This window comes from Mus caroli, unplaced genomic scaffold (genome assembly GCF_978045245.1).
Source record: "Mus caroli unplaced genomic scaffold, Mus_caroli_1 scaffold_20, whole genome shotgun sequence".
NCBI classification, from domain to species: Eukaryota; Metazoa; Chordata; class Mammalia; order Rodentia; family Muridae; genus Mus; species Mus caroli.
The window spans coordinates 22,058,667-22,086,331 of record NW_028227275.1 but is presented as its reverse complement, the minus strand read 5'-3'; the positions used below and the strand labels follow the sequence as shown (position 1 = coordinate 22,086,331).

At 39.4% G+C, this 27,665-nt stretch overlaps 1 protein-coding gene across 1 annotated transcript in view; it reads left to right on the top strand.

Moving 5' to 3' along the window:
* LOC110288681 (cytochrome P450 2C29) overlaps window positions 1-17,689 on the top strand; it is a 51,982-nt gene extending 34,293 nt beyond the window's left edge. The window contains exons 7-9 of the mRNA XM_085833770.1: window positions 8,015-8,202; window positions 16,108-16,249; window positions 17,245-17,689. Of these exons, the coding sequence (XP_085689896.1) occupies window positions 8,015-8,202; window positions 16,108-16,249; window positions 17,245-17,426 (512 nt within the window). The 3' untranslated portion in view covers window positions 17,427-17,689. The remainder of the gene's footprint in view (window positions 1-8,014; window positions 8,203-16,107; window positions 16,250-17,244) is intronic.
* Window positions 17,690-27,665: the final 9,976 nt, after the last annotated feature.

The window sequence follows — 27,665 nt, the reverse complement described above, 5'->3', positions numbered from 1 at the left end:
TGTGTGAGTTCCTTTGTGATTGTGTTACCTCACTCAAGATGGTGCCCTCCAGGTCCATCCATTTGCCCAAGACTTTCATAAATTCATTCTTTTTAATAGCTGAGTAGTACTCCATTGTGTAAATGTACCACATTTTCTGTATCCATTCCTCTGTTGAGGGGCATCTGGGTTCTTTCCAGCTTCTGGCTATTATAAATAAGGCTGCTATGAACTTAGTGGAGCATGTGTCCTTCTTACCGGTTGGGACATCTTCTGGATATATGCCCAGGAGAGATATTGCGGGATCCTCCTTTAGTACTATGTCCAATTTTTTTTTCTTTTTTTTATTTGAATAAGATAAATTCAGATTTAATCATAATTTAATTTCTTTTTTTAAATTTTTAATATTTTTTATTACGTATTTTCCTCAATTACATTTCCAATGCTCTCCCAAAATTCCCCCATACAGCCCCCCACTTCCCTACCCACCCATTCCCATTCTTTTGGCCCTGGCATTCCCCTGTATTGGGGCATATAAAGTTTGCAAGTCCAATGGGCCTCTCTTTCCAGTGATGGCCGACTAGGCCATCTTTCGATACATATGCAGCTAGAGACAAGAGCTCCAGGGTACTGGTTAGTTCATCATGTTGTTCCCCCTATAGGGTTGCAGATCCCTTTAACTCCTTGGGTAGTTTCTCTAGCTTCTCCATTGGGAGCCCTGTGATCCATCCAATAGCTGACTGTGAGCATCCACTTCTGTGTTTGCTAGGCCCCGGCATAGTCTCACAAAAGACAGCTATATCTGGGTCCTTTCAGCAAAATCTTGCTAGTGTATGCAATGGTGTCAGCATTTGGAAGCTGATTATGGGATGGATCCCTGGATATGGCAGTCTCTAGATGGTCCATCCTTTCATCACAGCTCCAAACTTTGTCTCTGTAACTCCTTGCATGGGTGTTTTTTCCCAATTATAAGAAGGGGCATAGTGTCCACACTATGGTCTTCATTCTTCTTGAGTTTCATGCGTTTAGCAAATTGTATCTTATATCTTGGGTATCCTAAGTTTTGGGCTAATATCCACTTATCAGTGAATACATATTGTGTGAGTTCCTTTGTGATTGTGTTACCTCACTCAAGATGATGCCCTCCAGGTCCATCCATTTGGCTAGGAATTTCATAAATTCATTCCTTTTAATAGCTGAGTAGTACTCCATTGTGTAAATGTACCATAATTTCTGTATCCATTCCTCTGTTGAGGGGCATCTGGGTTCTTTCCAGCTTCTGGCTATTATAAATAAGGCTGCTATGAACATAGTGGAGCATGTGTCCTTCTTACCGGTTGGGACATCTTCTGGATATATGCCCAGGAGAGGTATTGCTGGATCCTCCGGTAGTACTATGTCCAATTTTCTGAGGAACCGCCAGACTGATTTCCAGAGTGGTTGTACAAGCTTGCAGTCCCACCAACAATGTAGGAGTGTTCCTCTTTCTCCACATCCTCGCCAGCATCTGCTGTCACCTGAATTTTTGATCTTAGCCATTTTGACTGGTGTGAGGTGGAATCTCAGGGTTGTTTTGACTTGCATTTCCCTGATGATTAAGGATGTTGAACATTTTTTCAGGTGCTTCTCTGACATTCGGTATTCCTCAGGTGAGAATTCCTTGTTCGCTTCTGAGCCCCATTTTTTAATGGGGTTATTTGATTTTCTGGAGTCCACCTTCTTGAATTCTTTATATATATTGGATATTAGTCCCTTATCTGATTTAGGATAGGTAAAGATCCTTTCCCACTTTGTTGGTGGTTTTTTGTCTTATTGATGGTGTCTTTTGCCTTGCAGAAGCTTTGCAGTTTCATGAGGTCCCACTTGTCATTTCTCAATCTTACAGCACAAGCCATTGCTGTTCTATTCAAGAATTTTTCCCCTGTGCCCATATCTTTAAGGCTTTCCCCCACTTTCTCCTCTATAAGTCTCAGTGTCTCTGGTTTTATGTGAAGTTCCTAGATCCACTTAGATTTGACCTTAGTACAAGGAGATAGGAATGGATCGATTCACATTCTTCTACATGAAAACAACCAGTTGTGCCAGCACCATTTGTTGAAAATGCTGTCTTTCTTCCACTGGATGGTTTTAGCTCCCTTGTCAAAGATCAAGTGACCATAGGTGTGTGGGTTCATTTCTGGGTCTTCAATTCTATTCCATTGATCTACTTGTCTGTCACTATACCAGTACCATACAGTTTTTATCACAATTGCTCTGTAGTAAAGCTTTAGGTCAGGCATGGTGATTCCACCAGAGGTTCTTTTATCCTTGAGAAGAGTTTTTGCTATCCTAGGTTTTTTGTTATTCCAGATGAAGTTGCAGATTGCTCTTTCTAATTCGTTGAAGAATTGAGTTGGAATTTTGATGGGGATTGCACTGAACCTGTAGATTGCTTTTGGCAAGATAGCCATTTTTACAATGTTGATCCTGCCAATCCATGAGCATGGGAGATCTTTCCATCTTCTGAGATCTTCTTTAATTTCTTTCTTCAGAGACTTGAAGTTTTTTCATACAGATCTTTCACTTCCTTAGTTAGAGTCACGCCAAGATATTTTATATTATTTGTGACTATTGATAAGGGTGTTGTTTTCCCAATTTCTTTCTCAGCCTGTTTATTCTTTGTGTAGAGAAAGGCCATTGACTTGTTTGAGTTAATTTTATATCCAGCTACTTCATTGAAGCTGTTTATCAGGTTTAGGAGTTCTCTGGTGGAATTTTTATTGTCACTTATATATACTATCATATCATCTGGAAAAAGTGATATTTTGACTTCATCTTTTCCAATTTGTATCCCCTTGATCTCCTTTTGTTGTCGAATTGCTCTGGCTAGGACTTCAAGTACAATGTTGACTAAGTATGGGGAGAGTGGATAGCCTTGTCTAGTCCCTGATTTTAGTGGGGTTGCTTCAAACTTCTCACCATTTACTTTGATGTTGGCTACTGGTTTGCTGTAGATTGCTTTTATCATGTTTAGGTATGGGCCTTGAATTCCTGACCTTTCAAAGACTTTTATCATGAATGGTTCTTGGATCTTGTCGAATGCTTTTTCTGCATCTAACGAGATGATAATGTGGTTTTTGTCTTTGAGTTCGTTTATATAATAAATTACGTTGATGGATTTCTGTATATTAAACCATTCCTGCATCCCTGGAATAAAACCTACTTGGTCAGGATGGATGATTGCTTTAATGTGTTCTTGGATTCGGTTAGCAAGAATTTTATTGAGTATTTTTGCATCAATATTCAAAAGGGAAATTGGTCTGAAGTTCTCTATCTTTGTTGGATCTTTCTGTGGTTTAGGTATCAGAGTAATTTTGGCTTCATAGAATGAAGTTTGGTAGAGTTACTTCTACTTCTATTTTGTGGAATAGTTTTTGCAGAACTGGAATTAGATCTTCTTTGAAGGTCTGGTAGAACTCTGCACTTAACCCATCTGGTCCTGGGCTTTTTTTTTTGGCTGGGAGACTATTAATGACTGCTTCTATTTCTTTAGGGGATATGGGACTGTTTAGCTCCTTAACTTGATCCTGATTTAATTTTGGTACCTGGTATCTGTCCAGAAATTTGTCCATTTCGTCCAGGTTTTCAAGTGTTGTTGAGTATAGCCTTTTGTAGAAGGATCTGATGTTGTTTTGGATTTCTTCAGGATCTGTTGTTATGTTTCCCTTTTTATTTCTGATTTTGTTAATTAGGATGTTGTCCCTGTGCCCTCTAATGAGTCTAGCTAAGAGTTTATCTATCTTGTTGATTTTCTCAAAGAACCAACTCCTCGTTTGGTTAATTCTTTGAATAGTTCTTCTTGTTTCCACTTGGTTGATTTCACCCCTGAGTTTGATTATTTCCTGCCTTCTACTCCTCTCGGGTGAATTTTCTTCCTTTTTTTCTAGATCTTTTAGATGTGTTGTCAAGATGCTAGTGTGTGCTCTCTCTAGATTCTTTTTAGAGGCACTCAGAGCTATGAGTTTCCCTCTTAGAAATGCTTTCATTGTGTCCCATAGGTTTGGGTAATTTGTGGCTTCATTTTCATTAAACTGTAAAAAGTCTTTAATTTCTTTCTTTATTCTATCCTTGACCAAGGTATCATTGAGAAGAGTGTTATTCAGTCTCCACGTGAATGTTGGCTTTCTATTATTTATGTTGATATTGAAGATCAGCCTTAGTCCATGGTGGTCTGATAGGATGCATGGGACAATTTCAATATTTTTGTATCTGTTGAGGCCTGTTTTGTGACCAATTATTTGTTCAATTTTGGAGAAGGTCCTGTGAGGTGCTGAGAAGAAGGTATATCCTTTTGTTTTAGGGTAAAATGTTCTGTAGATATCTGTTAAGTCCATTTGTTTCATAACTTCTGTTAGTTTCACTGTGTCCCTGTTTAGTTTCTGTTTCCAGGATCTGTCAATTGATGAAAGTGGTGTGTTGAAGTCTCCCACTATTATTGTGTGAGGTGCAATGTGTGCTTTGAGCTTTACTAACGTGTCTTTAATGAATGTGGCTGTCCTTGCATTTGGGGCATAGATATTCAGAATTGAGAGTTCCTCTTGGAGGATTTTACCTTTGATGAGTATGAAGTGTCCCTCCTTGTCTTTTTTGATAACTTTGGGTTGGAAGTCGATTTTATTCGATATCAGAATGGCTACTCCAGCTTGTTTCTTCAGACCATTTGCTTGGAAAATTGTTTTCCAGCCTTTCACTCTGAGGTAGTGTCTGTCTTTTTCCCTGAGATGGGTTTCCTGTAAGCAGCAGAATGTTGGGTCCTGTTTGTGTAGCCAGTCTGTTAGTCTATGTCTTTTTATTGGGGAATTGAGTCCATTGATATTAAGAGATATTAAGGAAAAGTTATTGTTGCTTCCTTTTATTTTTGTTGTTTTAGTTGGCATTCTGTTCTTGTGGCAGTCTTCTTTTAGGTTCATTGAGGGATTACTTTCTTGCTTTTTCTAGGTCGTGATTTCCTTCCTTGTATTGTTTTTTTTTTTTTTTTTTGTTATTATCCGTTGAAGGGCTGGATTCGTGGTTTGGTTTTGTCGTGGAATACTTTGGTTTCTCCATCTATGGTAATTGAGAGTTTGGCCGGGTCTAGTAATCTGGGCTGGCATTTGTGTTCTCTTAGTGTCTGTATAACATCTGTCCAGGCTCTTCTGGTTTTCATAGTCTCTGGTGAAAAGTCTGGTGTAATCTGATAGGCCTGGTTTTATATGTTACTTGACCTTTCTCCCTTACTGCTTTTAATATTGTATCTTTATTTAGTGCATTTGTTGTTCTGATTATTATGTGTCGGGGGGAATTTCTTTTCTGGTCCAGTCTATTTGAAGTTCTGTAGGCTTCTTCTATGATCATGGGCATCTCTTTCTTTAGGATTGGGAAGTTTTCTTCTATTATTTTGTTGAAGATATTTGCTGGCCCTTTAATTGAAAATCTTCATTGTCATCAACTCCTTTTATCCGTAGGTTTGGTCTTCTTATTGTGTCCTGTATTTCCTGGATGTTTTAAGTTAGGATCCTTTTGCATTTTGTATTTTCTTTGATTGTTGTGCCGATGTTCTCTATGGAATCTTCTGCACCTGAGATTCTCTCTTCCATCTCTTGTATTCTGTTGCTGATGCTTGCATCTGTGTTTCCAGATTTCTTTCCTAGGGTTTCTATCTTCAGGGTTGCCTCACATTGGATTTTCTTTATTGTGTCTACTTCCCTTTTTAGGTCTAGTATGGTTTTGTTCATTTCCATCACCTTTTTGGATGTGTTTTCCTGTTTTTCTTTAAGGACTTCTACCAGTTTGGTTGTGTTTTCCTGTTTTTCTTTAAGGACTTCTACCAGTTTGGTTGTGTTTTCTTGTTTTTCTTTAAGGACCTGTAACTCTTTAGCAGTGGTCTCCTGTATTTCTTTAAGTGAGTTATGAAAGTCCTTCTTGATATCCTCTACCATCATCATAAGATATGCTTTTAAATCTGGGTCTAGATTGTCGGCTGTGTTGGGGTGCCCAGGACTAGTTGGGGTGGGAGTGCTGCATTCTCATGATGGTGAGTGGTCTTGATATCTGTTAGTAGGATTCTTACGTTTGCCTTTCGCCATCTGGTAATCTCTGAAGCTAGCTGTTATAGTTGTTTCTGATTAGAGCTTGTTCCTCAGGAGATTCTGTTAGCCTCTATCAGCAGACCTGGGAGGCTGGCTCTCTCCTTAGTTTCAGTGGTCAGAGTATTCTCTGCAGGCAAGCTCTATTCTTGCAGGGAAGGTGCCCAGATATCAGGTGTTTGAACCTGTCTCCTGGCAGAAGTTGTGTTCCAATCACCAGAAGTCTTAGGATCCCGTGGGCAATCCTGTGTGGGTCCTTGAGGGTGTCCGGAGTCTCCACTGGCAGGGCACCCGAGTGCTTAAGTGGACCAGAAGGGACTTGTGCCTCAGAAGAGTCCGGGTTGCCTGCTTCCCTAGTTAATGCAATCTCAGGTCCCACTCAATTGGATTGGAGCAGAAAGTGTGTTCCACTCACCAAAGGTCTTAGGATCCCGTGGGGAATCCTGTGCGGGTCCTGCGGGTGTCCGGAGACTCCTCTGGCAAGGCACCCCTATACTCGAGTGGAGCAGAAGGGCATGAATAATGTTTTGTGATTATATTTAATCTAACAATGAATTTTGGTATAACAAAGTATTATAATCCAATCTGCTGGGTTTTTTATTGAAAGTTATTTTTTTCTCACATGATTATGGTTTCTTCTCCTACTCTCCCCTATTCCTTCTTACCTCCCTCAACATACAGATCTACTTCCTTTCTGCCTCTCACTAGAAAAACAAACAGGCTTCTAAGGAATAATGGTAATAACATAAAATACACTCAAATAAAATATAATAAGATACCAATGGAAAGTAAAGCATCAGTATTAGTAAAAATAAACAAACAAAAAGAGCCCAAGGCCCAACAGAAGGCCCAAGAAGATGAGACCCATTCACTTTCACACCAAGCAGTCCCATAAGAACACTACACATTATAACACACATTCAAAGGACTTAGTATCGATCTGTGCATACTGTGTCACTCTGTATGAGTTCATATGTACTTGAGTATATGGATTTCATAGAGTCTTGTTTTCTTGGTGTTCTCTATTGCCTCTTAACAGAACAACAACAACAAACTTTCTCTAAGGGTATAAAAAAGAGTTAAGAGAAGATATAAGTCACTGAAGTTTGTCCTTGCTTCAAGCATTCTTTCTGTGTGTGTTTGGTTTCCCTAACTGCTACATACCCTGCAGATATCTGGATCCATACACATTAGTTGCTGCCAACACTGATCCCCTCATTGGCTGGCCCTCTCAGTTTACCCTCTGTTGTCAAATCTGGTGTTTGGCAAGACAAAGACAGAGATAGAGAGACAGGGATAGAGACAGAGAGGCAAGACATAGAGAGACATAGACAGAGTGAGGCAGAGACAAATACATATATACATACATGCATACATACATACATACAGACACACACACACACACACAGTGAGAGAGAGAGAGAGAGAGAGAGAGAGAGAGAGAGAGAGAGAGAGAGAGAGAGAGTGAGTGAGTTGGAGTGGCAGGATGGTCCTTTTATCTGAAACATACACCTGAGGCACCTGGAGATGGCAGGTGCTGACATAGTAGTTGCTAGGTCTTTGAGAGCAGAGCAGATGGGATGGGTCTTGATTTTAAAACCTAACACTAATGACCTTAACCAAGGACTAAAATACGTTGACTAATTATACAGTTTTATTTAATTTTTAAATTACTTATACTGTATTTGCTGTTATGGCTACTAAGTAATATGTATATGGTAATCCATCATAATATCTATGTAGAAGGAATGTGATTTAATCCATAACACATCATTTCTTTATAAATATGTGTATATATACTTTTAGGCATGAATTTAAAATTCACATTTATAATTTTTGGAATACCTATATTGAGCTGTGTATGGCCTGACATTATGACAAGTATGCCACCTTTCTCCCCATTTCCCCCACTTTTTATTGTGACCAACCAGCTAAAGTCCAGGAAGAGATTGACCGTGTGGTTGGCAGGCACCGCAGCCCCTGCATGCAAGACAGGAGCCACATGCCCTATACAGATGCTGTGATTCATGAGATCCAGAGATTCATTGACTTCATCCCCAATAACCTTCCTCATGCAGTGACCTGTGACACTAAATTCAGGAATTACCTCATCCCCAAGGTAAGCTTGTTTCTTGGGGTTTTGTTGTTTGTTTTGTTTTTGTTGTTTGTTTTTTTTTGTTGTTGTTTTTTGTTTGCTTTTGTTTTTTTTCTGTTCTTTTTTTTGGGTGGGTAAGCTTGTATCTTTATTGCACCTTTGTGCTCTTGGTGCTCGCACATTCACAGTGTGGTACCAGTCCTCTGATATATCTGTGTCTGCCTTCATGATCTAGAGGGCAGCTCTATTGCAGGTACAGATATATCTTATATTGACACTTTCACATTTGCTTAGCCTTCCAAATACTTTTTTGCATAGCTTAGATATTTCTGTGTGAATGTTTACACATTTTGTCAATTTTCCAAAAGCCTTTTCTGAAAATTTTATTATTGTGAGAAAAAATATCTCCAAATTTGAAAAAAAAATTATATCCTGAATTCTTCAATTTATCAGTGTCATTCATTTATTTATTGGGTGTGTTCATTTTCTCTATGCCATACTTCTTTTCCATAAAGCAGCCTATAAACATCTTCTTAGAGTTTTGATAAGTGGTGAATATCTTTCTAATATTTCTCTAGTGCCTCTGACATTCTTTCTATCTGCTTAATGGAAACATTTATCCATCCTGTTGATTTTATATTTATCTCAATGTAAATTTATTGCTTCTAATGATATGTATATAATTGTATGTGGAATTTGAAGGTGTTATGTGAACTAATACTTTTCTGTGTACTCTTTGTATCCTTTGATTTTCTTTGGTGTGATCGATTGCAGAGAGTAAAGAGCAGACCTGGTTGCAATGGGGATTACTTGTCCCATTTCTCATTAAGATGAAGGATAATAATTTTAACATCTTCCTATCAAACTTGATGCTTTAGGAATACACAGTCATGTTGATTAGATGAACATTTTAAGTCTGTTTTTTTTTTAAGGGTATAAGAGACACTTTATTCTGAAACTAATAAAAATGAGTAAGACTACATATCTTTACTTTGAGATGAAATATTTATTCACAATTCTGTACATTATTTTCAAAATTGTACTCTGCACCATTTTTCTGCTTCTTGCTCCAGTCCTGCTCACTCTGGCTCTGTTCACTTCTCTGAACCATTTTTAATGGTTCTATGTATTGTTTACTCTTTTTTTTTAAAAACCACTGACTGTATGTGTTATAAACATGTATGTACATTGGATATTTTCTGCCACACTTTGCTTATGGCTTCTATGTTAAGAAATTTCTGTCCATACTTTTTCTTACTCAAACATGTTAGAATTTTGATACTAGAACTGACTAAGTTGAAAATGTTCCCTGATGTGTTTTGTGATTTACTTATTTAAGTTTTGTGGGTATGTAGTGTTACTTTCTCTTTTTTAAATATTTTTTTATTACGTATTTTCCTCAATTACATTTCCAATGCTATCCCAAAAGTCCCCCCATACCCTCCCCCCTACTTCCCTACCCACCCATTCCCATTTTTTGGCCCTGGCGTTCCCCTGTACTGGGGCATATAAAGTTTGCATGTCCAATGGGCCTCTCTTTCTAGTGATTGCTGACTAGGCCATCTTTTGATACATATGCAGCTAGAGTCAAGAGCTCTGGGGTACTGGTTAGTTCATAATGTTGTTGCACCTACAGGGTTGCAGATCTCTTTAGCTCCTTTGATACTTTCTCTAGCTCCTCCATTGGGGGCCCTGTGATCCATCCAATAGCTGACTGTGAGCATCCACTTCTGTGTTTGCTAGGCCCCGGCCTAGTCTCACAAGAGACAGCTATATCAGGGTCCTTTCAGCAAAATCTTGCTAGTGTGTGCAATGGTGTCATCCTTTGGAGGCTAATTATGGGATGGATCCCTGGATATGGCAGTCTCTAGATGGTCCATCCTTTTGTCTCAGCTCCAAACTTTGTCTCTGTAACTCCTTCCATAGTTGATTGTTTCCAATTCTAAGAAGGGGCAAAGTGTCCACACTTTGGTATTTGTTCTTCCTCAGTTTCATGTGTTTTACAAATTGTCTCTTATATCTCGGGTATACTAAGTTTCTGGGCTAATATCCACTTATTAGTGAGTACATATCATTTGAGCTCTTTTGTGATTGTGTTACCTCACTCAGGATGATGCCCTCCAAGTCCAACCATTTGCCTAGGAATTTCATGAATTCATTCTTTTTAATAGCTGAGTAGTACTCCATTGTATAAATGTACCACAGTTTTTGTATCCATTCCTCTGTTGAGGGGCATCTGGGTTCTTTCCAGCTTCTGGCTATTATAAATAAGGCTGCTATGAACATAGTGGAGCATGTGTCCTTCTTACGGGTTGGGACATCTTCTAGATATATGCCCAGCGGAGGTATTGCAGGATCCTCCGGTAGTACTATGTCCAATTTTCTGAGGAACCGCCAGACTGATTTCCAGAGTGGTTGTACAAGCTTGCAATCCTACCAACAATGGACGAGTGTTCCTCTTTCTCCACATCCTCACCAGCATCTGCTATCACCTGAATTTTTGATCTTAGCCATTCTGACTGGTGTGAGATGGAATCTCAGGGTTGTTTTGATTTGCATTTCTCTGATGATTAAGGATGTTGAACATTTTTTTCAGGTGTTTCTCAGCCATTCGGTATTCCTCAGGTGAGAATTCTTTATTTAGCTTTGAGCCCCATTTTTTTTGTTATTTTGTTTTATTTCATTATAATATTATAAACTAGCTTTTTAGTATACAAGTACACAAAAATTTCCTGCTACAAAAGTTTTGTTGAATAAGACTTTCTGAAAATGAAAATCTACATGGTGGGCAGAACAATCTACAATCTACCTGAGACTAGATGTAAATTTACCTGTAGGTACTGAGCTATGCTCAGGTTTCTACTGCCCATGAGAAAGATAAGACGTTTTGAGGTCATCTAAGCAGATGATTAGGGTCTGGCCCTGACCTCAGGCCTGGATACCTAGGCAAATAGATGCTCCTGACAGCTCAGTGGATTTGGAGGCACAAGTGATGCCATGTGATAGAAGGTCCTCTTTCCAACCATGATTTTCTAGAGCCATATTCTGCTTTAAATTTGTTCAGGTAGGTAGCCTACTACAATCCACCCTCCATACTCTATTCTTCATCAGCTTTTGCTGGGGGAGTGCTATGAGACTCACTGGCAATTATGACAAAAGTGAGGTTCTTGCTCTTGACTGCACTGAGGCATCTGCGATGGTGAGAGAGCCTACTTGCCCACTGCTTGTAGTAGAAGCTCCAGCAGACAGAAGAAGCCTACACACTGAGATTTCTACAAGAGATATGAGGCTAAATGGTCTGGAGCTGAGGTCCAAAGAGCAGCAATAGGCTTCTCTAGGAGGTAGTGAGGCCCAGAAGGTTAGATAGGACATATTCTAGACCGTGTTTTGAGCCCCATTTTTTAATGGGGTTATTTGATTTTCTGGAGTCCATCCTCTTGAGTTCTTTATATATATTGGATATCAGTCCCCTATCTGATTTAAGATAGGTAAAGCTCCTTTCCCAGTCTGTTTGTGGCCTTTTTGTCTTATTGACGGTGTCTTTTGCCTTGCAGAAGCTTTGCAGTTTCATGAGGTCCCATTTGTCAATCCTCGGACTTACAGCACAAGCCATTGCTGTTCTATTCAGGAATTTTTCCCCTGTGCCCATATCTTCGAGGCTTTTCCCCACTTTCTCCTCTACAAGTTCCAGTGTTTCTGGTTTTATGTGAAGTTCCTTGATCCACTTAGATTTGACCTTATTACAAGGAGATAGGAATGGATCAATTCACATTCTTCTACATGATAACAACCAGTTGTGCCAGCACCATTTGTTGAAAATGCTGTCTTTCTTCCACTGGATGGTTTTAGCTCCCTTGTCGAAGATCAAGTGACCATAGGTGTGTGGGTTCATTTCTGGGTCTTCAATTCTATTCCATTGGTCTACTTGTCTGTCACTATACCAGTACCATGCAGTTTTTTTTTTTTTTTAAATCACAATTGCTCTGTAGTAAAGCTTTAGGTCAGGCATGGTGATTCCACCAGAGGTTCTTTTATCCTTGAGAAGAGTTTTTGCTATCCTAGGTTTTTTGTTATTCCAGATGAAGTTGCAGATTGCTCTTTCTAATTCGTTGAAGAATTGAGTTGGAATTTTGATGGGGATTGCACTGAACCTGTAGATTGCTTTTGGCAAGATAGCCATTTTTAGAACGTTGATCCTGCCAATCAATCCATGAGCATGGGAGATCTTTCCATCTTCTGAGATCTTCTTTAATTTCTTTCTTCAGAGACTTGAAGTTTTTTCATACAGATCTTTCACTTCCTTAGTTAGAGTCACGCCAAGATATTTTATATTATTTGTGACTATTGAGAAGGGTGTTGTTTCCCCAATTTCTTTCTCAGCCTGTTTATTCTTTGTGTAGAGAAAGGCCATTGACTTGTTTGAGTTAATTTTATATCCAGCTACTTCATTGAAGCTGTTTATCAGGTTTAGGAGTTCTCTGGTGGAATTTTTAGGGTCACTTATATATACTATCATATCATCTGCAAAAAGTGATATTTTGACTTCATCTTTTCCAATTTGTATCCCCTTGATCTCCTTTTGTTGCCAAATTGCTCTGGCTAGGACTTCAAGTACTATGTTGAAAAGGTAGGGAGAAAGTGGGCAGCCTTGTCTAGTCCCTGATTTTAGTGGGATTGCTTCAAGCTTCTCACCATTTATTTTGATGTTGGCTACTGGTTTGCTGTAGATTGCTTTTATCATGTTTATGTATGGGCCTTGAATTCTCGATCTTTCCAAGACTTTTATCATGAATGGTTCTTGGATCTTGTCAAATGTTTTTTCCGCATCTAACGAGATGATCATATGGTTTTTGTCTTAGAGTTTGTTTATATAATGGATTACGTTGATGGATTTCCATATATTATACCATCCCTGCATCCCTGGAATAAAACCTACTTGGTTAGGATGGATGATTGATTTAAGGTGTTCTTAGATTCGGTTAGCGAGAATTTTATTGAGTATTTTTGCATCTATATTCATAAGAGAAATCAGTCTGAAGTTGTCTATCTTTGTTGGATCTTTCTGTGGTTTAGGTATCAGAGTAATTGTGGCTTCATAGTAGTGTTACTTTCAAGAGACTGAAAAAGCTCTGATTGAGTATGTGGTAGTATAGATGAAAATGCCAAATTTTTATATTGATAACTTCATTCAGAAAGAATTCAATGCCAACCATTAGGTAGTCTCATATTTTTCATGAGTTGGGGCAAAAAGATTTTGGTAGAGTTCCAATTCCTATCTTCATATGGAGAATGATGGAACTAACTATGCCAGGTGGCAATGAGTCTTGGTATAAGTGTTGGGATACCAGTTTGCTCTCTTTAACCAAATGATACTCTTGAGATACTATTTTCACTTGTTACAGTTGAGATCTATTATGAATATTCAAACCTTGTTTATGTTTGTGTCCTTAGACCCATCTACATGGTAAATAGAATGAAGGACAAGGTAGGAATGATAGATTTCCTGATAGATTCCTTGAGTTTAGAGCCTAGTTTGAGGTTAGTGTTGCATCAGCTAAACATCCCATCCTTCATACTGCTGCTGGCTCATGATATGATTGGTCTCCTTGGACTCCACTTGAGTAGAATATTCCATTATTTTCCTTTATTAAACTACCTAGTATAGAAAAAAGCATGATTTTACAGCTGAAAATGAGGTAAGTGATTTCTAATATCAAATTCAAGCCACTGATCTTAGTAGAACTAATAAAATAAAAAGGAAACAGTTATATTTGCCATAATAAGTGAAGTAGATTTCAGGCTTTCTTGGCGATGAGAATTGTGCTTCCCCTTCAGGAGCTCTGTCATAAATAGCAGAGAAGCAGTCACAGGCAGTGTGTAAACAGATGATTATGACTATAACACATCCCATGCCTATTGAGACTAGAACTTAATTTTCACATAATTTACATATGTTAGTAATATTCTTTTAAGTTTTAAAATTTTAAACATATTTAGTTAAGCTGAATTCTAATGTATGTGGCAGGTTTGTCAAACCTTTCCAAAGAATATTCCTAGAAAGTTTCCAATGATGTGAGGTTAATTTGTGTTTTAATTGAAAAGAACTTGTCAGTACCAGCTCTCCAACATTTCTGTGTATCTTCAGTATTTTTATGATTTAGCTTCCATCATGTCATGACTATTAGAACATAACTTTGTCTTATTTTGTTTTACTTTATTTTTTTCTTCTTCTACTCTTTATATTCCTTCCTTTCATTTCCCCAAATACACACACACAGATACACACACACACACACACACACACACACACACACACACACACACAGATATATATCCTGTATATATATGTATACATATATATAGCCTAGTGTGTGTATCTATCATCTATCTATCTATCTATCTATCTATCTATCTATCTATCTATTTCTGTATATTAGTGTCTGTGTCTGTGCATACATACAGATCTATAAATTGCATATATGATAGCAGACCTCTATTTTGGCACATAGCCATACACTTATATTCCTATCATATAAATACAGAGATAAATGGATGAGTAAATAGATTGTATACATGATAGATTGTGTAAAGCGTCAGGTATCCCTGACCGAAATGTAGTATTTGTCTTTCCATATACTCCCTAATATGCTAAATGAATGATCTATTACATTTTGAATTCTTAATGAATTATTCTTTTTGGAGTCTGATTCATATGAGGTATATGGAGTCAGGTGTGGTGAGCTAGAATAGTCAGTGATAAGAAAAGCAAGAGTCTAATCTGTAGGAAAGGGAGAAGAGACTCAGAAATTTTAGTTAAAGTAATCATGTGAAATGTTGTAGGGCAAGGAGGTAGGAGAAGAGGGGTGAGGAAGAGAGCCCACATCCCACCAGAGCTTCTGTGCTCTGAGCAGGCAGATGTGGGAGGGCTGCCTGACACTTTACATTCTGCCCTGGGTGGGCATCTAAGCCACTGACTCCACTCAGCAGGGGGTGGACAAGGGGTAGCCCCAAATACCAGGGGCTCCAGGGTGACACCCTTGGCCCTGGGGATATGGGAGAAAGGGCAGATGGAGAGCGGTTCCCACACAGGAGAGAGTCTTTTTCTGGTCCATGGCTGAAGAATAGGAAGGCCTTCTATTGGGAGATTAGACACAGCTCATTAGAAGAAAGTCTATCCCATCATCCAAGCACAGCGGGTCTTGATGAACAGAGACAGTCTATGGTTTTAGAGCTTTATTATAGAAAGGCAGGGGGAAAGTGGGAAAGTAAAAGAGAGAGGGATACCAGCCATAGCTAAGAGGAGAGAAGGAAGAAAAGGAAAGAGAGAAGAAAGGCTAGAGTAAGAGGTTATAGAAAGAGAGCAAGGAGAAAGAGTAAGAGAGAGAGAGTAAGAGAGTATGGAGAGATTATGAGGAGAGAGTGAGATGGGGCCAAACAGCCCCTCTTATGGTGGGCTGTTATCTTGGTGTTGCTAGGTAACTAGGAAGAGTCTAGCATGAAGGTTAGAAGCTTGGGACATTGTCTACATGACTACTAGCAACAGCTTCTCCTGTGGGGGCTGTGTGGGTAGTAACTTCGACAGGAACCAGGGTTCCAGGAGACATGAGGGAATGCCTACCATGCCATGTAGGTGAATAATCACCACTGGGTTTCTCCAGGGTTCAGAACTCAGCTCAACTGGAGACCAGGCTGTCTGTGTATAGCCCAATACCCCACAATATGTCACTGGAAGGCATTTTGGTCACATCAATATGCCTGGCCTCAGACTCCTTCCTACCCCCTCCCCACTTTGTATATTCAAATGTCTCTACTGTTCTTTGTACTTAACTACTTCTATGAGCAGAAGGTGAATTAAGTTTTTTTCTTTTTCCTGGCATACTTTATCTCCATGATTTCTTTGTAACTTGATGTCTCTATGTATTGTTCCAGGGAACTACAGTAATAACATCACTGTCATCAGTGCTGTATGACAACAAGGAGTTTCCCAACCCAGAGACGTTTGACCCTAGCCACTTTCTAAATGGGAATGGAAACTTTAAGAAAAGTGATCACTTCATGCCTTTTTCAACAGGTAATAGAAACTCCATGGTTTCAGTGACCTGAAGATCTGTGGGGATTTACACAATGGCTCCCAATTATTGGTAGACTTGCAATTTGTATATCCATGTCTCAGTGTCCATCCTAGAAAGCAAACTTCATTTTCACTTTACTTTATCACTACAGAATGAAGGAATCAAAATTTAAATTAATGTCTCTTTTGCTGTGTCACTCACCTCCATGCTCAGTTAGGTAACTACAAGTCTAAAAAAATATAGAAAATCACCAAAGAGCACTTGGTAATCACATGAATGAACACTACTTGTTAAATTGCCACTGGACAGGGCAATGAGAATGTCTCCCAGATCTCTGAGATACTGAGAAAATATTAGTAAATTTCTTGCTGTAGCCTTAATTTTTACAATGGCAAAATATATCACCATTCTAATAATTGGCTTCCTAGTTGTTTCAGTACATGAGTAATGGAGAATTATAAGAAGAAACTAGATATCAGTAATGAACCATTAGATCAGGACATTCCTATGTAATTCGAATGCCAGAAACTTCAAGATCATTATTTGATGATGTAGACATTGTATTTGTGGCAGGGTGTCCGGCAGTGATCACTGGGAACCCTGTTCTTCTTCATTCAAGCTGAGAGTAATGGATCTCGAGTCTAAACTTGTTGTGTGTAGACGGCCTTTGGATATGAAGCTTCTTTCCTTGGGTTTTATTTTGGTTGTAAACACAGAATTTGTCTTCCTGAGTCTCCCAGGCAGTTTGATTATAAATGTGAACCACCACACCTTGCTAAAAAGTGTTTTTGGACAATGTAATTCTCAAGATTATATGTTTGCTGGAAAAAAATTGTTCTGTCTGACTGTCTAGTTATCCTTTCACTCAGCCATCCATTTAACCACCTATACACCTATACTACTCAATTATCAATTCTGTGTCAGTTACAAATACAATGATTCACACATTTATGAATAAGAGATAGTAATCTTCTTTGACTTCTTTTTTTTCTAGGAAAACGGGTTTGTGCTGGAGAGGGCCTAGCCCGCATGGAGCTGTTTCTATTCCTGACAACCATTTTACAGAACTTCAAACTGAAATCTCTGGTCCACCCAAAAGACATTGATATTACCCCAGTGCTGAATGGATTTGCCTCTCTGCCACCCCCTTACCAGCTCTGCTTCATTCCTCTCTAAAGAGATCAGATTTTCTGGCCCCTGCTGTGATGCCTTCTACAATCATCTCAGGTCTTTAACCACATCCCTCCCTATCAGGGATATGGTATCCTTCATCCTGGCTTACAGAACCCAATTCTCTCAAGACCCAGCAAACACATGCAGTTTCTGGAGTTATAGTACAAATGCACTTGTATTTTCTCTTTTATATAACAGTTGTCTGATTCTTTGTGCTTATGTGTATCCATTCTTGAGTTAAAATAAAGCTTCACTGTAAAAAATAACTATCATAAGATAATTCCGAGTCATTTTTTCTTTTGCATATTTTCATTAATAGTTATATTTAATTTGTGTACCTGTTCTCAGACTTGCTTAAAATTTAGGTAAGAAACTTGTATCCTAACACAACATTCTGGTTCACATCAAAAGAAGTGTAGAGAATGCAAAAGAAAATGCTAGGGATATATATTGCTCAATAAAGTGCTTTTGTCATATATATATATATATTGGTCATTCATACATGTATGAATGACCAAGCATGGTGGTGTTGTGTGCTTGTTATACAAACATTGGAGGCCAGAGAGCCCTGTTGCTTGCTCAACACCCTGAGAGGCTAAAGTTGTGGGCCTTGTGTTTCAGAGAGATATTGTCTCTCATAAATCAAGCTTGAAAGCTCCTAATAACACTCAATATTCACCTGTGACTTACACATGTGTGTATATGCATGTACGTGCATTCTTTCACCTACATACACCTGATTATGCACACTCATCCACAAACCCATATTTATACATTTAAAACAGATTGTAAAGAGGGGGTAGTATCAAAGTTCTTTGGCTAAGCGACATTAGAGTCACTGGAAACTTTGAAACACGTAAATAATAATTAGGACCAGCTCTATTCTTCTGTAGACGATCAATTACAGGGGGGAATACACATGCAGGGTGGAGGTCAAGTCTTGCTTTACTGTTATTGTCAACAAATGTAAATTTTAAATGTGCTTTTGACTTTATGTTCAGAGATTAGAACTGAGCATAAATTTGCTTTCCTATTGCTAACCATATGTTCTGTGTGCCTTTGTTCTTTCCCAACAAGAATGATGGTCCCAGGAACTCACATTTCTATTATTTCTAGATGTCCCATTTCCTTCCTTCTGTGTTAAAGATTATCAGATGAGCACTGACATCACTCATTACCCCTTTGGGTCTCAGTCTTAAAGAAAGCTACTGTGGGGGCTGGAAAGATGGCTCAGTGGTTAAGAACACTGACTGCTCTTCTGAAGGTCCTGAGTTCAAATCCCAGCAACCACATGGTGGCTCACAATCACCTGTAATGAGATCTGATGCCCTTTTCTGGTGTGTCTGAAGACAGCTACAGTGTACTTAGATATAATAATAAATAAATCTTAAAAAAAGAAAGCCACTGTGTCTGTTATTGCTAAGTTCTTTGGAGTTTAATGCAGAGATATATCTTCACAAATGTTAGTACAAAGTCGTACATTCACATATCCTATGTGATCTATATACCAGTGGTTGTGGCACTTAACGTGGCTCTTCATAAAATTGGACTAAAATACTTTCATTTTGTACAATTGTGTATTTTGTTCTAGTAACGATATGCTAAACACTTTACTTCAGTATGCTCAGGCCTTTTCACTTGGATTCTCAGTTCTTAGACAATGCAAACCAATTGTTTTTCAAATCAACTGTCATCTATCTATCTATCTATCTATCTATCTATCTATCTATCTATCTATCTATCTATCATCTATCTATCTATCTATCTACCCATCAGTCATCTATATCTTTTTTCTTTCCCTTTCATATTTCTCTCTCTCTCTCTCTCTCTCTCTCTCTCTCTCTCTCTCTCTCTCTCTCTCTCTCTCTCTCTCACACACACACACACACACACACACCAGAAAATGTTCAACAGGGAAATCTTGAATGACTAAAAAGCACTGAAAAGAAATGTTCAATATCCTTAGTCATCAGAGAAATGCAAATAAAAATGACCCTGAGATTCCACTTTTTACTAATGATTTAGAAGGGAGAACAAAATACTCATGTGAGGTAGAATGTGGAAGGGACTTGGGAGGAAGAGAGGAAGGGAAGGAGAAAAAGAGGAGGAAGGATCAGCTAAGGGAGGAAATGGGTATGATATACAGAAGATCAGGAATTTGAACAGAGGTGTGTGTAGCAATGGGTGATGGGGATCTGAGGGTAGCCACCAGCAAGTCCCAGATGCCAGGAAAGAAAGAGGCTCCAAGGACCCAACAGGGATGAGATTAGCTGAAATGCCCAACAAAGGGGAGGGAAAACCTATAGAGACCATATTCAGAGGTTAGATAAGGCCCCTGATTGGGGGATGGGGCCACTCACTTATCTTCAATTTTTTAACCCAGAATGGCTCCTGTCTAAAGGAAATACAAGGACAATGTGTGGAGCAGAGACTGAAGGAAAGGCCATCCAGAGACTGTCCCACCGGTGGATCCATCCCATATACAAACACCAAACCCAGACACTGTTTCAGAAACCATGAAATGTTTTCTGACAGAAGCCTGATAGCTGTCTCCTGAGAGGTTTTGCCAGAACCTGACAAAGAGGCAGTTGCTCACAACCAACTATTGGACTGAGAACATGGGGACCTCAATGGAAGAGTCAGGGAAAAGACTGAAGGAGCTGAAGGAGTTTGCAACCTCATAAGAAGAATAACAATATCAGCCAGCCAGACACCCCCAGAGCTTCCAGGGACTAAACCACCAACCAAAGAGCACACATGGATGGACTCATGGCTTGAGCCACATATGTAGCAGAGGATGGCATTGTCTGGCATCAATGGGAGGAGAGGACTCTGGTCCTGTGAAGGCTAGATTCCTCAGTGTAGGGGAATGCCAAGCCAGTGAGGTGGGAGTTGGTAGGTTTTTAGGGGAGCACCCTCATAGAAGCAGGGCAAGGGGGATGGGATGGGAGTTTGTGGAGGGAAAACCAGGAAAGGGATAACATTTGAAATGTAAATACATAAAATATCCAATAAAAAGTCAAGTAAAACAAAAAGTTGGCAAGGATGCGGAGAAAAAATACTCCTCCATTGTTGGAGGGATTACAGACTAGTACAACTATTCTAGAAATCAATCTGGTGATTCTGAGAAAACTGGAAATAGATCTACCTGAAGATCTAACTATATCACTCTTGGGCTTATACCCAAAAGATGCTCCATCATACCACAAGAAATATGTCCATTTGTAATAGCCAGAAGCTGGAATCAACCCAGATGTCCTTCAACCAAAGAATGGATACAGAAAATGTGGTTCATTTATGTATTGGGATACTATTCAGATAATGAAAACAAGCACATAATGAACTTTGAAGGCAAATGGATAGGACTAAAAAACATCATTCTGAGTGAGGCAACCAAGACCCAAAAGGACATGAATTGTATGCACTCATTGATAAGTGGCTATTAGCCAAAATGTGTACAAAACCCATAATACAACCCATAGATTGTTAGAAGTTTAACAAGAAGGAATTCCCAAGTGAGGGTGCTTCAATCCCACTTAGAAGGGGGAACAAAATAATCATGGGAAGTAGAGCGAGAGAGACCTGGGTGGGAGAATGGAGGGGGAGATGGTCAGGATAATGTATTGCGGGAGACGGAGAGAAGCCCAGAGTGCCAAAAGAGTGAGTGGAAATATATGCAGCTGTGTGTGTGTGTGTGTGTGTGTGTGTGTGTGTGTGTGTGTGTGTGTGTGTAGAACCTGTAGAAAGTCCCAGAGACCTGGGATGTGAAGGTTTCCAAGGACTTCATGGGGATGACCTTAACCTAAATGTCCAACACTGGGGAGGTGGAACCTGAGGAGATCACCGCCAGTAGATAGACTGGACCTCCAGTGGAGAGATGGGATCACCACCCTACCATTAATTTTTTGACCCAGAATTGTTCCTATATAAAATAAATGTTGGGAAATAAATGGATCAGAGATTGAAGAAAAGGCTATCCAGTGTCCGGCCTAACTTGGGATCCATCCCATGGGTTGATAACAAATCCTGACAATATTACTCATGTCATGTTGTGCTTGCACACAAGAACTTAGAAGGGTTGTTCTCTGAGACACTGGGAATACCCAGTGGCCCCCTACTGCTCAGAAGAGAAGGCTAGGGGGAATTGGGTAAGGATTGTGGGAGGGGATGACAAGGAGAGGGCAGTGAGAAGTAACATGAATAAATAAAAATATAAATATTAGATTAAATTAAATAAAAAAATAATGTCCTCCACCGATGTTTTTTTTTTCTTTCACTGTTTTTTTTTATTACGTATTTTCCTCAATTACATTTCCAATGCTATCCCAAAAGTCCCCCATACCGCCCCCCACTTCCCTACCCTCCCATTCCCATTCTTTTGGCCCTGGCATTCCCCTATATTGGGGCATATAAAGTTTGCAAGTCCAATGGGCCTCTCTTTCCAGTGATGGCCGACTAGGCCATCTTTCGATACATATGCAGCTAGAGACAAGAGCTCCGGGGTACTGGTTAGTTCATCATGTTGTTCCAACTATAGGGTTGCAGATCCCTTTAGCTCCTTGGGTACTTTCTCTAGCTTCTCCATTGGGAGCCCTGTGATACATCCAATAGCTGACTGTGAGCATCCACTCCTGTGTTTGCTAGGCCCCTGCATAGTCTCACAAGAGACAGCTATCTTTGGGTCCTTTCAGCAAAATCTTGCTAGTGTATGCAATGGTGTCATCGTTTAGAAGCTGATTATGGGATGGATCCATCCTTTCATCACAGCTCCGAACTTTGTCTCTGTAACTCGTTCCCTGGGTGTTTTGTTCCCAATTCTAAGAAGGGGCACGGTGTCCACATTTTGGTCTTCATTCTTCTTGAGTTTCATGTGTTTAGCAAATTGTATCTTATATCTTGGGTATCCTAAGTTTTGGGCTAATATCCACTTATCAGTGAATACATATTGTGTGAGTTCCTTTGTGATTGTGTTACCTCACTCAAGATGATGCCCTCCAGGTCCATCCATTTGGCTAGGAATTTCATAAATTCATTCTTTTTAATAGCTGAGTAGTACTCCATTGTGTAAATGTACCATAATTTCTGTATCCATTCCTCTGTTGAGGGACATCTGGGTTCTTTCCAGCTTCTGGCTATTATAAATAGGGCTGCTATGAACATAGTGGAGCATGTGTCCTTCTTACCGGTTGGGACATCTTCTGGATATATGCCCAGAAGAGGTATTGCTGGATCCTCCGGTAGTACTATGTCCAATTTTCTGAGGAACCGCCAGACTGATTTCCAGAGTGGTTGTACAAGCTTGCAATCCCACCAACAATGGAGGAGTGTTCCTCTTTCTCCACATCCCCGCCAGCATCTGCTGTCACCTGAATTTTTGATCCTAGCCATTCTGACTGGTGTGAGGTGGTTCTCAGGGTTGTTTTGATTTGCATTTCCCTGATGGCTGTTGAACATTTTTTCAGGTGCTTCTCTGCCATTTGGTATTCTTCAGGTGAGAATTCTTTGTTCAATTCTGAGCCCCATTTTTTAATGGGGTTATTTGACTTTCTGGAGTCCACCTTCTTGAGTTCCTTATATATATTGGATATTAGACCCTTATCTGATTTAGGATAGGTAAAGATCCTTTCCCAATCTGTTGGTGGTTTTTTTGTCTTATTGATGGTGTCTTTTGCCTTGCAGAAGCTTTGCAGTTTCATGAGGTCCCACTTGTCAATTCTCGATCTTACAGCACAAGCCATTGCTGTTCTATTCAAGAATTTTTCCCCTGTGCCCATATCTTCAAGGCTTTTCCCCACTTTCTCCTCTATAAGTTTCAGTGTCTCTGGTTTTATGTGAAGTTCCTTGATCCACTTAGACTTGACCTTAGTACAAGGAGATAGGAATGGATCGATTCGCATTCTTCTACATGATAACAACCAGTTGTGCCAGCACCATTTGTTGAAAATGCTGTCTTTCTTCCACTGGATGGTTTTAGCTCCCTTGTCGAAGATCAAGTGACCGTAGGTGTGTGGGTTCATTTCTGGGTCTTCAATTCTATTCCATTGGTCTATTTGTCTGTCACTATACCAGTACCATGCAGTTTTTATCACAATTGCTCTGTAGTAAAGCTTTAGGTCCGGCATGGTGATTCCACCAGAGGTTCTTTTATCCTTGAGAAGAGTTTTTGCTATCCTAGGTTTTTTGTTATTCCAGATGAATTTGCAGATTGCACTTTCTAATTCGTTGAAGAATTGAGTTGGAATTTTGATGGGGATTGCATTGAATCTGTAGATTGCTTTTGGCAAGATAGCCATTTTTAAAATGTTGATCCTGCCAATCCATGAGCATGGAAGATCTTTCCATCTTCTGAGATCTTCTAGAATTTCTTTCTTCAGAGACTTGAAGTTCTTATTATACAGATCTTTCACTTCCTTAGTTAGAGTCACGCCAAGATATTTTATATTATTTGTGACTATTGAGAAGGGTGTTGTTTCCCTAATTTCTTTCTCAGCCTGTTTATTCTTTGTGTAGAGAAAGGCCATTGATTTGTTTGAGTTAATTTTATATCCAGCTACTTCACCGAAGCTGTTTATCAGGCTTAGGAGTTCTCTGGTGGAATTTTTAGGGTCACTTATATATACTATCATATCATCTGCAAAGAGTGATATTTTGACTTCATCTTTTCCAATTTGTATCCCTTTGATCTCCTTTTGTTGTCGAATTGCTCTGGCTAGGACTTCAAGTACAATGTCGAATAGGTATGGAGAGAGTGGACAGCCTTGTCTAGTCCCTGATTTTAGAGGGATTGCTTCAAGCTTCTCACCATTTATTTTGATGTTGGCTACTGGTTTGCTGTATATTGCTTTTATCATGGTTAGGTATGGGCCTTGAATTCCTGATCTTTCCAAGACTTTTATCATGAATGGGTGTTGGATCTTGTCAAATGCTTTTTCTGCATCTAACGAGATGACCATGTGGTTTTTGTCTTTGAGTTTGTTTATATACTGGATTACGTTGATGGATTTCCGTATATTGAACCATCCCTGCATCCCTGGGATGAAACCTACTTGGTCAGGATGGATGATTGTTTTGATGTGTTCTTGGATTCGGTTAGCAAGAACTTTATTGAGTATTTTTGCATCAATATTCATAAGGTATATTGGTCTGAAGTTTTCTATCTTTGTTGGGTCTTTTTGTGGTTTAGATATCAGAGTAATTGTGGCTTCATAGAATGAGTTGGGTAGAGTACCTTCTGTTTCTATTTTGTGGAATAGTTTGTGAAGAACTGGGATTAGATCTTCTTTGAAGGTCTGATAGAACTCTGCACTAAACCCATCTGGTCCTGGGCTTTTTTTGGTTGGGAGACTATTAATGACTGCTTCTATTTCTTTGGGGGATATAGGGTTGTTTAGATAATTAACCTGATCTTGGTTCAACTTTGGTACCTGGTATCTGTCTAGGAACTTCTCCATTTCATCCAGGTTCTCCAGTTTTGTTGAGTATAGCCTTTGGTAGAAGGATCTGATGGTGTTTTGGATGTCTTCAGGATCTGTTGTTATGTCTCCTTTTTCATTTCTGATTTTGTTAATTAGAATACTTTCCCTGTGCCCTCTAGTTAGTCTGGCTAAGGGTTTATCTATCTTGTTGATTTTCTCAAAGAACCAGCTCCTTGATTGGTTGATTGTTTGAATAGTTCTTCTTGTTTCCACTTGATTGATTTCGCCCCTGAGTTGATTATTTCCTGCCATCTACTCCTCTTGGGTGAATTTGCTTCCTTTTGTTCTAGTGCTTTTAGGTGTGTTGTCAAGCTGCTAATGTGTGCTCTTTCTAGTTTCTTTTTGGAGAAAAACTCAGAGCTATGAGTTTTCCTCTTAGAAATGCTTTCATTGCGTCCCATAAGTTTGTGTGTGTTGTGGCTTCATTTTCATTGAACTTTAAAAAGTCCTTGATTTCTTTCTTTATTCCTTCCTTGACCAAGGTATCATTGAGAAGAGTGTTGTTCAGTTTCCACGTGAATGTTGGCTTCCTATTATTTATTTTGTTATTGATGATCAGCCTTAGTCCATGGTGATCTGATAGGATGCATGGGACAATTTCAATGTTTTTGTATCTGTTGAGTCCTGTTTTGTGCCCAATTACGTGGTCAATTTTGGAGAAGGTACCATGAGGTGCTGAGAAGAAGGTGTATCCTTTTGTTTTAGGGTAAAATGTTCTGTAGATATCTGCCAGATCCATTTGATCCATAACTTCTGTTAGTTTCACTGTGTCCCTGTTTAGTTTCTGTTTCCATGATCTGTCCATTGGTGAAAGTGGTGTGTTGAAGTCTCCCACTATTATTGTATGAGGTGCAATGTGTGCTTTGAGATTTACTAAAGTTTCTTTAATGAATGAGGCTGCCTTAGTATTTGGAGCATAGATATTCAGGATTGATAGTTCCTCTTGGAGGATTTTACCTTTGATGAGTATAAAGTGCCCCTCCCTGTCTTTTTTGATGACTTTGGGTTGGAAGTCAATCTTATCAGATATTAGAATGGCTACTCCAGCTTGTTTCTTCATACCATTTGCTTGGAAAATTGTTTTCCAGCCTTTCATTCTGAGGTAGTGTCTATCTTTTTCTCTGAGATGAGTTTCCTGTAAGCAGCAAAATGTTGGGTCTTGTTTGTGTAGCCAGTTTGTTAGTCTATGTCTTTTTATCGGGGAGTTGAGTTCATTGATATTAAGAGATATTAAGGAAAAGTAATTGTTGTTTCCTGTTATTTTTGTTGTTAAAGTTGGCATTCTGTTCTTGTGGCTGTCTTCTTTTAGGTTTGTTGAGGGATTACCTTCTTGTTGTTTCCAGGGCGTGGTTCCTGTCCTTGTATTGGTTTTTTTCTGTTATTATCCTTTGAAGGGCTGGATTCCTGGAGAGATAATGTGTGAATTTGGTTTTGTCGTGGAATACTTTGGTTTCTCCATCTATGTTAATTGAGAGTTTGGCTGGGTATAGTAGCCTGGGCTGGAATTTGTGTTCTTTTAGTGTCTGTATAACATCTGTCCAGGATCTTCTGGCTTTCATAGTCTCTGGTGAAAAATCTGGTGTAATTCTGATAGGCTTGCCTTTATATGTTACTTGGCCTTTTTCTCTTACTGCTTTTAGTATTCTATCCTTATTTAGTGCATTTGTTGTTCTGATTATTATGTGTCGGGAGGTATTTCTTTTCTGGTCCAGCCTATTTGGAGTTCTGTAGCCTTCTTGTATGTTCATGGGCATCTCTTTCTTTAGATTTGGGAAGTTTTCTTCTATAATTTTGTTGAAGATGTTTGCTGGTCCTTTGAGTTGAAAATCTTCATTCTCATCCACTCCTATTATCCGTAGGGTTGGTCTTCTCATTGTGTCCTGTATTTCCTGGATGTTTTGAGTTAGGATCTTTTTGCATTTTCCATTTTCCTTGATTGTTGTGCCGATGTTCTGTATGGAATCTTCTGCACCTGAGATTCTCTCTTCCATCTCTTGTATTCTGTTGCTGATGCTTGCATCTATGGTTCCAGATTTCTTTCCTAGGGTTTCTATCTCCAGTGTTGCCTCATTTTGGGTTTTCTTTATTGTGTCTACTTCCCTTTTTAGGTCTAGTATGGTTTTGTTCATTTCCATCATCTGATTGGATGTGTTTTCCTGTTTCTCTTTAAGGACTTCTACCAGTTTGGTCGTGTTTTCCTGTTCTTCTTTAAGGACTTGTAACTCTTTAGCCATGTTCTCCTGTAGTTCTTTAAAGTCCTTCTTGATTTCCTCTACCATCATCATGAGATATGCTTTTAAATCCAGGTCTAGTTTTTCAGGTGTGTTGGGGTGCCCTGGACTGGGCGAAGTGGGAGTGCTGGGTCCTGATGATGGTGAGTGGTCTTGGTTTCTGTTAGTAAGATTCTTACCTTTACCTCTCGCCATCTGGTAATCTCTGGAGTTGTTATAGTTGTCTCTGTTCAGAGGTTGTTCTTCTGGGGATTCTGAGTATCCTCTGTCAGCAGACCTGGGAGACAGGCTCTCTCCTCTGAGTTTCAGTGGTTAGAGCACTCCCTGCTGACAAGCTTTCCTCTTAAAGGGAAGGTGTACAGATATTTGGCGTTTGGACCTCCTCCTGGCCGAAGAAGAAGGCGGAAAACAGGACCTTTCCCAGATGCTGTGTTGCTTTGGCAGGTCACAGAAGCTGTAGGCTTCTGTGGTGCACACTCTCAGCTGTGCAGACTAAGTTCCTAAGTTCAGTGGAGTCCTGGATCCAAGATGTGCTC